The sequence below is a fragment of the Notothenia rossii genome (genome assembly GCF_949606895.1).
Source record: "Notothenia rossii genome assembly, chromosome: 3".
NCBI lineage: Eukaryota > Metazoa > Chordata > Actinopteri > Perciformes > Nototheniidae > Notothenia > Notothenia rossii.
The window spans coordinates 65,884,477-65,897,583 of NC_136901.1; the positions used below are offsets into that span (position 1 = coordinate 65,884,477).

At 36.2% G+C, this 13,107-nt stretch overlaps 1 protein-coding gene across 1 annotated transcript; it reads right to left on the minus strand.

Moving 5' to 3' along the window:
• Positions 1 to 171: 171 nt before the first annotated feature.
• Positions 172 to 12,799, minus strand: LOC307031087 (cilia- and flagella-associated protein 100-like). The gene is made up of 15 exons (XM_079667862.1): positions 9,741 to 12,799; positions 8,571 to 8,792; positions 8,394 to 8,491; positions 8,040 to 8,280; positions 7,894 to 7,958; positions 6,822 to 6,985; positions 6,657 to 6,737; positions 4,622 to 4,803; positions 4,089 to 4,173; positions 3,620 to 3,662; positions 3,373 to 3,527; positions 2,426 to 2,555; positions 2,134 to 2,336; positions 1,078 to 1,171; positions 172 to 820 (listed from the first exon to the last, which is right to left on the minus strand). The coding sequence occupies exons 2-15, from the start codon at positions 8,653 to 8,655 to the stop codon at positions 695 to 697; spliced, it is 1,752 nt and encodes a 583-aa protein (XP_079523988.1). The 5' UTR covers positions 8,656 to 8,792; positions 9,741 to 12,799; the 3' UTR covers positions 172 to 694.
• Positions 12,800 to 13,107: the final 308 nt, after the last annotated feature.

Consider the following 13,107-nt stretch of genomic DNA (forward strand, 5'->3'; position numbering starts at 1 on the left):
AAAAGGAACAGTAGGAATGGCGTCTCCCTTTTACATGCTTTCCCAAAACAAGCATGACATTTATCACAGTCAGCCACATATTTGTCTCAAGATCTTTGGTTATCTCTAACAAATTTGTATTTTGTAAAAATTAAGGAGAAACAACTACACATCTAAGTTAAGACACATTAAGTTGTGAAGAAAAAAGAGAATGTTTTTAAGTCTCAAACAAATCATTTAATTAAGCTGTAAGAACGTTATATTATACCATGACAACAAAAATAAAGTTTAGTAAACTGTAAGTTTTTTCATTTTATAGGGGAAATGTAACATCCTACATTGTCTTTAATTTAGCAAGTGACAAAGTCTTTCCTATGAAGTCAGCAACAGATTTGTAGTAGGAAAGCATGCTTTATAAATGATTATGTATATGGTTTAAATGATCTAAAATGTTCTATTTCACAACAGTTATACAACCAGGCACTCATTGCAATCAGACTTATTATTCTTTACATGATTCTCTTACACATAAACTTCATTGCTCGAGTCACACTATAATGCATGATAATGTTGTGTTAACATTTCAGCTAATGATTAATGGAATCTATCTGGTTTTATGTCATGATATGGTGTAGGCAAGTAATTATGATTATATTGCGAAATATTTTCACTCCTCAACTGTTGTGTTGGATGGATTAGCTTAGATTAGTTTCCTCTAGTCTATGTCATCGGGGCTGAAGAGGTAGGCATGCAGCTCGTCTTCAGCAGGCGTGTTGTCCACATTGCTGACTCTGACTTTCTGGGCAACAGGTTTGCATCTGGGCACGAGCTTTCTCCCAGTCTGAAAGAAATAATTGTATTGGTCCTGTTTTTAATTTATTCTTTTTTTGACAGTTTCTCATTTAAAAGTGGGTAATTGTATGAGGTGGAGCCTCTGTTAATCTTCAAAAACATTAAAAGCTAATAAAATGTTTTTAAAATAATGTATACACAAGTTGATTTTTGTCTTTTTGTAATGAGCTTTCATTTATTTCCACAAAATTCATCCATATCTTACCCAGTGCAACACATTTATTTTAAATGCAGGAAATGACTTACTATTTTCTTGGAGTCAGCCAGAGATCTCTCCAGGTACCTCCTCATCCTCTCCTGCTGTTTCTCTCTCTGCTCTCTCAGCTTTTCTTCACGCTGCCTGCAACATGATGAAGGATGACATGAAGTAAGAGCACGTTTTTTTAATACAACAAGCTATTGTATTAAAAAAATTACATTTGGAATTAAAGTGCTGAAACGGGTTTCTACGGCAAAGATTAAAATAATTAAAGCGAACATACTATGCTCATTTTCTGATTTATATTTGTATTTTGTGTAAATAAAAAGGAGTATTTAAGAAAGGAGTTTAATGGAGGAGTTCCAGGCAGGGGGTTGTGGGGGAGAAACTCCCTCTGGAGGGATCACAGAGATTTTAGCCTTTGCAAACCATTTACATGCACAAAAACCTATATATAAAATAACAAAAACCTTTCCGAATGAATTCAAGACCAACTTTACAAGAACCAAATCTGAAGAAAAAAACTATTGTCAGTTCTACCCTTCTGATCTGTATGATTTTAATCAGAAAGGCATTCTGCAACTTATATAAGAAAATAGATGGTACCATGTCATAAAAAAATGACTTGCCATTGTTTAGATTTTTTAAGAATTCAAAAAGATTTATTCTAGATGTTTCAATACCAAGGAAGTCCATATTTTTTATTTAATAAATCAAATGCATTTTCAAGAGTTTACCACATAATGTGTAAGACTAACTTTTCAGTAACCACAATTGATGAAATAACTATTTTCGGTGGTTCCACTATCACTAAATTGATCTGATCTTACATTTCAATAACAGAAAAAAAGATACTTGCCATGTCTTAGGATTTTTTAGACTTTACATAGATTGATTTGCCACAGTTTGATACTGATAAGTCTTTTGATTTGAATGATTCCTATATATTGTAAGAATCTTTTCAGAACCTGTATTAACCCTGATTAAAGGAAAAACATGCAATCTAGTAGTCGACATTAGAAGCAGAAATGAAGTTGTTGCTCAATCAACTTTTTCTTGCAGGCAAGAGTAAGTAATAATTGTATATCTCCACTGAGGCATACCTGCTCCTCCTCTCACTGTCCTTGATCTTCTTCATCATCTCTAAGCTGTCCTCAGGGATGCTCTCGAGGCTCTGCAGCAGTAAAGCTATGCGGTTCTCAATATTGGCCATCTTCTCCAAGGTGCTGAGGTTGGTGAGTCTGTCGTCCACGCAGCAGCGATGGACCTCATCCACCTTGTCCCCCAGATCATCCAACACGACGTCCTGCAATCAAGAGTGGAAAGGAACAAGGGAAAAAATGACTTCCTGGGTGTCATCACTAAGTCCTTAAATTAGAAAGGCTGCTTCCTCACCTGGTCTTCTGTCTTCAGAATCACATGGAGCTCAACCTTCTGTCCGAGCTTGGCGCCTCTTTCCTTCTCTACGTCGATTCTCTGTTTCATGTCGTTGATCTGCAGGGTCAGCTGCTCTTTGTCCTTTTCACTTCAGTCAGAAGGGTTTCAGCATTCAATGGATTGTGAAACATTTTCCAGACCCAAGTTTAAAAATGGTGTGGATATAAAAAAATGTGTAAGGAAACTAAAACTGGTACTTCCTTTTATAATGACTTATCAAAAACACTTTACCTGTCGCCTTTTTGTGTTTTTGAATAAGACAAACAATGTCTAACCTATGAATATATGGCTCAGATAAATGATGAACTTCACCTCACGTGAATCTATCTTCTCATTAAAGACTATTTAATTAATTTTTTCAGGAAATATGGAAACCTTAATTCCCTCATCTCACAGAAGGAACCACGTTTTATTTGTGGTCCTCGGATGGGGGGTGGGGAGTGTGAAGCTAGTAATGGGTTGGAGGTCTTCTATTTCTCTCTTATATGAAGGAACGTTAAATAAATATGACTATTTTTATTGTTGATATTTTTATTTTATTTATAATTTTATTTATAATTAAATAGTTATTACTATTATTATTCTTTAGTTTATTCATTTTTTATTTATTTATTTTTAAGTGTGTCTTTGTATGGCTTTTAACATTGTTTGTTTATATGAAGGGAAACATGGCAATACCACGATTTATAATCGTTGAAAATGATGTTTCATAATAAAACATTTCTAATAGGATGTGGGAAAGTTGAGGGGATAAGGAAATAAATAATGTGCAAATAAGAATAGAGGTAATAATATATATGTGATTCCAAGTAAAAAGGGAGGCTCCTGCAGAGCTCAGGATGGCAAAAAGTCTTCTTATTTTAAAGCAACTCCTAGAGCTTTGACCTTTGACCCATGATGCTTACATCTTCTTGCTGGTCGTGTCCATGGACTGCTTGAGTTTTTCCAGAGTCTCCTCCACCCTTGTAGAGTTCTGAATCAGAGACAAGATCTGCTCCGTCAGCTCCGTCACCAGATTCATCAGCTGCTGGGGGTCAGAGAAGTACAGCTCCGGATCCTCCTGCAGAGATCATACACAAGGTGGGCAAAAAAGTACTGCAATAATACTGCAAGATAAAAATATGTTAAATATTTTAGATTTGGAAAACTGACCTCAAATTCTGGGTGGCCACTATCCAGTTTGGAAATTGTTATCCTGGAAGAAGTAAGAAGGAGTTTTGGAGTCAGGAGAAAGTGTTTGCAGCAGCATATAAACAGGATTTAAAATGAATTTATGGTAAGGTGTTCAAAATGATACAAGCATTCGGAAAATGACTTGAAATCATGTTTAATGGTCTGAAGACATTTTTTCAATCATACTATCGAAAAAAATAAATAAAGTAAAATGGATCACACTCAAAAGTCTGCCACTTGCCTTTAAGTGCTTCCGAACATAGGTATTCAATAGGTACAAATTATTTTAAAGCTATTTCTATTATGAATATAGGCGATTATTATTTTTGCGCTTATTTTGGTGTTTACTCTTATTTATTGCTGCATCATTGTGTATGAATATAAAGAATAAATAATAAAAGCAAAACAGCCATCAATGTTGTGATGTGATGTGTTTGTGTTCCCTCACACTGCGTCGCTATTGGCTGAGGACTGCCCGGTCTCTGTGATGGACGCCAGCTCTCGGCCTGGACCGTACACCTCCATCTCCAAACCTGTGTGTTAGAAAAATCCAAATCCGCCATTATCACATTACAATACTAGTCATACTTACTTAAACAAAAGGGTTCTTGGACCACTTATCACTGATTTTACATTTGAATATTTTCTTATAAGTTTTTATGAAATATTTGTTTATGGTATTTCTTAATTATAAGAAAATAGGATTTTAATTTTTTGTTAAATATTTCATACAAATATGGAAAAAAAGTGAATATTGCTCACTGTAAAGCGTGTTCCTTTAAAAAAAATGGATACTAGTATGTGCATGAAAACGCAAATTGTAATAATTGTATTTTTCTATTTTACTTTTAAATAAGTTAAACATATCGAAGATTATTATGATTTTGAGGAATGACAATTTTATTATAATAACGTATGCAATGGGCTTCCATACCCTGGTGTTTATAATGAGTGTGATGTTGATTCCCTTGGTTTACTTGCCCTTCCTAACAGCTGACTCCTCAGGCTCCCTGTCCTTCTCCTGAGCTTCTCCTTCAGACAGATCCTTGTTTTTCAAAGCTTTGGTCTTCTGGGCCTCCTGCCACTCTGGAGGAGACAACTCAAACAGCAGCTCCTTGTACCTCTTGTAGTCTATCAGGATATCTTCAAACTTGGCAATCTCACTGTAATAGAAACATATTATACTCACTTACTTTAAAAATATCATTGTGTGATTCGTATTTGCTAATGTTTATCTATATTTACTACTTCTCACACTTCTTAGCTAAGCTTGGGAAAATTCCTTATTAAGAAGATTTGTTGCAACGTTGTTAGTTACACTCCATGTGCACCAACAGTATGACCTTCAACTCAGGTGAACTGAGAACATCCTGATATGGCCTCCCTAACTCCCAGAATGCTCCTTTCAGTATCACCAAGCTTCACCCCTCCCTTTGTCCTCTCTCTGTGTTTAAACATGCAACCCAAACTCTATCCTTCGTCTTTCACTCTGCAGACTGTATGCTCTCTGTATGACTGACTGAACTGTCTTGCAAGAAATAAAATACGACAAAGACAGCTGAATGGTTTGATTCTCTATTCACATTTGATAAATACATTCCCACCACACTCACTATGACAACGAAAGATTGAAAATGATTCAACCCCCATTGCACATTAGGTTTATTGGCGAAATAAAGAATGTCTTAGCTGTTTGCCATAAACAAATTCAACAAGAACTGTTTAAGTAGTTAAATGAAACTAATATTACAAGGGTTTTTATCCAAATTCAACAGAAAAAATGCTACTTTCAATGACTACTGCAGTCTCAAAGTTATTCAACCCCTTCATGACTAGCATCTTCAGAACTTAGTAGAGCACCTTTTTTCTGTTGTGACCTGCTCTAACATGATGCTTGGCCAGACCCCAGCTTCTGACAGCCTTCCTGAGGAATCTTAGCCCATTCCTCATGGGCATTGCCTCCAATTCAGTAATATTCTTGGGTGTGCGTTTTGCTACCGCCTTCTTCAAATCCCACCAGAGGTTTTCTATGGGTTTCAAGTGAGGCAACTGTGAGACCACTCTCGAATCTTCCATCTCTTCTTCTGAAACCAAGCCTTGGTGGACTTTGAGGTATCCATCATTTTCCTGTTGGAAGGTCAAATGCAACCAAGCTTCAGCTTCCTCACAGACGGCATGACGTGTTTTCCTAAGATTTCCTGATACTTGACTGAATCCATCAGGGTTTCCAATGCCGGAGGAAGCAAAGCTGCACCAGAGCCTCACTGAGCCACCGCCATGTTTCACTGTAGGCAGGGCGTTCTTTTCAGCATACGCTTCATTCTTTTTCCTCCAGACATACCACTGGTCCATAGGCCCAAAAAGTTTCAGTTTCGTTTCATCGCTCCACAAAGCAGAATTCCAAAACTTCTTCGGCATGTGTATACAGTATGGTCTTGAGCATATTGGAGCCTACTTTTCTTGTGCTTTTGGGTCAGTAGTGGTGTACGTCTTGGAGTCCGGGCATGGAGCCTGGCGCCTAACTGTGCAAACTGAAACCTCAGTGCCTGCTGCCACCAAGTCTTGCTGCAGGTGTTTTGCAGTCACTCAAGGGTTTTTGACCACTTGCCTCCTCAGGAGTCTTGTGGCAGCCGCTGATATCCTCCTCTTTCTGCCACGTCCAGGCAGTGAAGCCACTGTTCCTTTAAATGTTAACTTGCGAACTATGCTTCCAACTGTATCTCTAGGAACATTCAGTGCTTTTGCTATGTTTTTGTATAATTGTCCTTGTTTGCGCAAGGCAATGATCACTTCTCTGAACTTTTTGGACAATTCTTTTGACTTAGCCATATTTTGTTTTGAATTTCGGATAAAAACCGTTGTAATATTAGTTTCACTGAACTACTTAAACAGTTCTTGTGTCATTTGTTTATTGCAAACAGCTGAACATTTTTATATTTTGCCAATAAACCTAATGTGGAATGGTGTTTGAATAATTTAAATTGCAACTGTATGTAATTATACAACATAATCATACCTTGTTACGGTTCCTATTCCAGCCGTCAGTTTCTTGATGTCAGCATTCTTCTCCTGTTTGGCCTTTGCTTCCTGTTCAAAGCTGGCAACAGAGACAAGAGAATCATTCACAACGTGACTCTTTTTAACGTGCAACGACCATCCGTCTTAAAACACGTCTCCTCACAATGTTCTGGCCTCCACAGACTTCTTCTCGTTCTCCCTGAGGAACTCCTCAAATTTCAGGTTGTCTCTCTCGATATTCTTCTCCAGCTGCCTCAGCTGTCTGTCTTCCTTTGCAATGATTTTGTCCATCTTCAAAATCTCTGACCTTTTCATCATCAGAGACAGCTGGGGAGGGGAGAATAAAGGGTTCAATTGTTCCTCATGGGTGCGTTGGCAGGGATTATCAAGGCTGCACACATTTGTTACTGTAATTGATAAACACATAACCACAAACTGCGATATTTCGCTGCACTCTAAAATAAAACCAGCATTATTTTAATGGTATATTTTGTGTCCACTTCAATGTTCAATTTGTTCATTAAAAGAAAGTTAGGTAAATTATTTCCTGTTTTTTTTTTATTAAACAAGCTATTATATTCAACAACGTTATTGCATATTTTCCTCATATCAGGAGACCATGAAGCTAAAGCAGCCAATTTTCAAACTTGAAGTCTTCAGCTCGTATTGCCTTAAAAGTCACCTATTATCAAAATCCACTTTTTCATGTCTTTTATATAAACATCTGTCCCCTCTGTGTTAAGAGATTCTGAAAGTTTCAGGAAAAAATATTCTCTCTCTTTTTGTCCTTACCATTTACATAAAAGCCTGTCTGAAAATGAGCTGATCAGATTTCAGCAACTTTGTGACGTCACAATTGTGGATTGTGCAACCATTAGCCACAGACACAGATTCAGCACTTTTGGAAAAATGTTATCGTCCATCTGGTCTGATATCTGCTTTCTGGATATTCTTCACTTTCTGCGTTACTGCTTCCTCATAGCTGCTGGGATATTACCGTTGTGTCACTGTAGCAGCTTTTTCTACTAATAAACAGTATATTTCTGATATCACAACCATGATGATAGCTTGTTTAAAGGCCTGATTTTTTAACACGGGCTATCTTCGTTTCTACGTAGATCGCTCGTTTTGATTGATTTACAGTATTACAGCAATTAGAACTACTTTGTAATTGAATATCAATCTGGAAATCTAACTTCTTACAATATGGGACATTTAGGAACTTTTTTATTTACCTCCAATACTGCTTTCTGCCGTTCCATGTAGATCAAGTCATGTTTGCTGTCTTTTGCAATGTTTTCTGGAGATGGAGGAGAGACAACGGTCAGCATTTACGTTAGCAAGTAATCCACGGTGTGCACTCCCCTCTGTCTCCGCTCACCTCGTTTCATCATGGCCATCTTCAGCTCATGTCTGGTGGATGTCTGTTGAGGGAAAACTGTCTTACTCCTGTTTTGTTTGAGACTCTTTACCTTCTCCCTTTCTTCTTCTCCCTCCTCCTCTTTCTTCTCCTCCTCCTCCTCCTCCACTTGTTCTTGCAGCTCTTTCCTCAACCTGGCCATCATTCGAGCAGTGTGGGTGGTCTTCTCATTAATTGGCAAAGCCAGGAATTGACGCATCTCCTGAGCATGGATGGGAACAGAAGCAGGACTTTAATATGGTAATATATTTCATTTTGTTCCCATATGAGTATCACACACTGTATGTAAAATAACTTATTAGTACACACGCCAACCTCTTTTCGGTTCGCTTTTTCATTAACACTCAGCAGGAACATGCTATTGCTGTCCGGCACTTTGAATGGGCTCTGTCGAGTGTCTCTCTTTTTCATGTCTGCAAACAATAAAACATATCAATCATCTCATTGTTTTGGCTTTCTATTTTACAGATTTGTCACTGGCTACTACTGTACCTGGTTTGCGTGATTTGGCAGCACTGAGAGTCTCTGAAACAACAACGCTGCCTGGAGAAATCTCCGGTACTTCTGTTGATAACATGATTAATCACTGAATGCAGGGACACTGGGTCTTATGTGTGACGCATGGTATTATAATAAATATTATGGGATTAAGTGATGACATCTCTGAGGTGACTTCTTCCATCTGGCAACACGCATGCTCAGCATTTTGTGTGTCTGCAGGTAACAGAAATACAAGATTACACTTTTTTTGCAGAAGACAAACAGCATGAACTTAAAGTGTACATTTAAAGCAGAGCTGGGCAAATCCACACAACATAATAAAACTGTCCAAGTGCAAAACTTTTTATCTTTTAACTCAACACATATGTATTCATTTATTTGAATATTACACATTTTTACAAAATTACAACATGTTTTACAAATGTAATAGTTTATTATATAATAGGTTTTCACCTTTTACAGTACCTTGTAGAGGGACCTAGAGTCAGGCTTAAAATACATATTATTTCAATTAATATTGTGCTTAAATGATGCAAAAAACCTTTCACCTTTCAATGGTGATCATACCCATGGCCTTAATTGTTAACGTATTGCAATATTGATATTATTGCAGTATTACAAATTGGGTGTCAGTGGCTATGCACACGTCTGAAACTGGAATAAAACTGGAAGCTAAATTATCAACAGGTCACCAAATTGCTAAACTTTAAAAGAGATTCTTAATTAACCAGGAATTAAATCTTAAGGATTGATATTTACATTTATACAAAATGTCTAACACACATCAATCCCAGGGACCAGGACTAAAGCTGCCATAGTATACTAATTTGCTGTTTTAAATATGTATTTATATTTGACAAGTTAGTTATGATAAGGCCTACCATCAGTTAAGATGAACAATGTAACTAAATATTCTCTTTATGGGCGTTCAAATGAGTTTCTGTGTACTTTAGCAACATATCACGTTTGGATTGTTTTCACATTTTATCCCGGGAGTGATTAGCTGAATTAGGTTAATCTGTTTACTTGCTAAACTAACGTGAAATTAGCCCAGTTTGTCTGATAACCAAACGGAATGTTGCTTTTAATTTGTGCGGGTTAGCATGAAGCTCACTGTTTACACACGTCTTTAATTTGATGTTTAAAATGTATTCCACCTACCGCCTGATAATGTTGCTGTTAGCATCACACATCTCCAGACTGGCCTCTTTGTTTGTGTACTGTTGCCTTGGTAACAGTTGCCTTCACGGTCTCCTATTAACTCCCTTCCAATTGGATAAAGCTTGTTTGCATAGTACTCCATCAATCTCTGGAGCTGTATTACAATTTACGTATTTTTTAGATGATTAATGGATTTTTAAAAGAATGATGCTTATTAATTAAATAAAAACACACGTTAATTTAATTTTAATTTCATGGCCAAAACATTTTAATTTAATTAAAAATGGCTCGATAGGCTATATTGAGCCTATAGGCTAGCAGTTTAATTCAATAAAAAACAAAAACATAATGGAGATTCAGTATAGAAATATTATTTAAATAAACCAATAACAAAGAACCCAGGATTATACCACACTAGACAAGGTTGGCCTTATTGTTAGTTTAAATAGAAGAAGCAGTGGTGTAAAGTACATTTACTCAAGTACTGTACAATGTTGAGGTACTGTACTTTAATTTGTGCTACTTTGTAGCCTACTTCAACTCCACTACAATTCAGAGGTAAATAGTGTACTTTTACTCCACTACATTTATTAAATATCTTTAGTTACTTTGCAAATTTGGATTTAAGATGTGAAATATAGTCAACTCTTGAATCGACTTTAGTTCCACCTGGAGTAAATTCACAAGCTACCCTGCAGTATACAAAGTCATTACAATTAAAACTAGCTGCACCTTTACCAGCTTTGATAACACTTTAATGATCAATCATTATAATCAAAACGTATTATGTATATTATTCTGAAATGGATCGATCTGCACAATGACTACTTTTACTTCTGTTACTTTAAGTATATTTTGATGCATATACTTTTGTACTTTTACTTGAGTAACATTTTGAATTTTTTGACTTTGAGTTGTAACAGAGTATTTTTACACTCTTTCTACTTTTACTCAACTACCATATCTGAGTAGTTTTTCCACCTCTGGTAAGACATTTCAAAAGGTCAGTATCCTTCAGGATAACATTCTCTCCTTTTCATGGGTTTTTGAAGAAACCAAACATGACATTTTCTCTACCAACGACAAATCTGCACAGCTTTTGTAAGAATTTCTTGCTGTGAAAACAATACCAAATACTGTTGGTGTCAAATTGCTTCTGAATTACATTTTTATTCCAAAAAAGTCTCTTTTTAAAATGAGTATTTGGGGGATGTTTTGTTTATATGTTTTCCTACTGGGGAGAACATTTGGCAAAGTCAATTCTGTGTGCCAGTCATATTAATCCTCCACTAGATGGCAGAGACAGATCATACAGTCTGTGTCAAAGAGGCAACTCAATACTTCAAACAGAGATTTCAGTATTAAAAATATCTTAAAATACATAGAAATATATTGACTTGAAATGTAGTGAAAGAGAATAGTTAACAAGCAGAATATATGTGACAAGATTTTTTTATTCAGTAGCTGGACCCATATGTTTAAAAAATAACAATGATGGTGAGCAATATCTACTGAATGTGTTCAAGTAAAACCGAGCATTCCCTCTTGCTCAAATTAGATTTGATTTGTAAGTGGTTGATTGTGAATTTGCCCAATGAAAGGCAGTTGTTTTTTTCTTAGAAAATAAGAAAACACTCAGCAGAAGACATATTGTTTTTTACATGTACTTGTAACGGAATACACTCCTAAAGTTACCCTCCCAACCCTAATACCGTCTTCCTAAATGAAGTGGACTTTTGTTTCAGTTTACCGTGTGTTCCAGTGATAATACTTAGAAGCTGATACTGTACATTCCCTTCCACACATCCGCACATGACCCTGCTCATCTCAGCTCCACAGAGCAGCCCACACACTCTACACACAGTTGCTTCTAGGAAATCCCAGTGTCAGATTGTCAGGCTAAACTAAAATGCAAACACATGGGGGAGTGTTGGCTCTTGCAGAAGAAAGGGCACTTTGTGTAAAGAGAGAGGAAAGGTGTTTTATTTAGATATGAAGGAGACAGTTTCATGCTCGTAAGGGATGGAGAGCAAACATAAAGCAAACACGTTAAGTGCTTTATTATCAAGTATAATAATAATAATTGTAAAAATAAATTGTACTCACCAGAATTAATGGGCAGGGGTGGGGAAAAATATATTCATGTAGGAATCGAGTCTCCTATCTTCCAAGTTTCTACATTCGAGGCTTAGTAATGCTACTGATAGACAGTCATCCTGCACAGCAAGTCATATTTGTGTCAAGAATTATTGTTTTAATTTCTTCATAAAAACTCTGTATGAAAAAAGATAATTTTCACTAAATTCATATTTAGTATTTTGTTTTAAAAAGCACTTTACACGTTAAAGAAAAAAATACAAATTTGTGTCAATCGTTTTTTTTTTTAGATATATTGGAAAATGTACATAACTCAAAAGAAGTTTAAAAAATAAAATACGTAGATAACATTTTTTTTTATTTCAAGTGCTTTAAAGGGTATTATTCATACAAGTAATACTTGTAAAATAGAAATGATAATAATCATATACTTTACTGCACAACATTTGTGGTGCAACACTTCTTAATTAATTCTTAATGAGTTCTTAATTAGTTATCTTAATGTTCTTTTTAAATGTATTTTATTGTATTTAATTAATGTGACACATTGTCATATATGTTTGTATTACAAATCTAAATATTGGGGTATGTAAACACATGTGTAGACTTGGTGAAAATGAAAACAACACTCTAAAGCAGGGGTTTTCAGAGTGTGGGTAGGTGAGCCTCCCCTCAGAGAACATAAGAACAGACGCGACCCCCCTCCCAATTATTATTGCTGTTATTATTATTATTATTATTATTATTGTTGTTGTTGCTATAATGCAGGGGTATTCAATTGCATTTCAAAGAGGTCCAGTAAGAGAAAATGTAATTAAATGCTCTGTTTTCGCTGTCTACCTTCCGCTATTTGAAATTACTCCGACTGTTTCTCTCCTCTTGTCGTGTCTCTGTGTGTGTTTGAATCTATCGTGCTGACTGCACCGATTTGATTGGCTGAGTAGCGTCACCTCCTTAAAACATTAAACAATAACTTTTTTAAACCTTTTTATTTTTAAAATAAATGGGCGACTGTGGCTGTGAGGGAGTGTGGTCGTCTTTCAACCAGAAGGTTGTGGGTTCGATCCCAGCCCATGCAGTCAACATGTCGATGTATCCTTGGGCAAGATACTTAACCCTGAGTTGCTCACGATGGCATGGCCAACGGTGTGTGAATGTGTGTGAAATGTTAGGTCCTAGAGTAAGGTACACTGCTCTGTATGAATGGGTGTGAATGGGTGAATGACATGTAATATGTAAAGCGCTTTGAGGGGTCTTAAAGACTGGATAA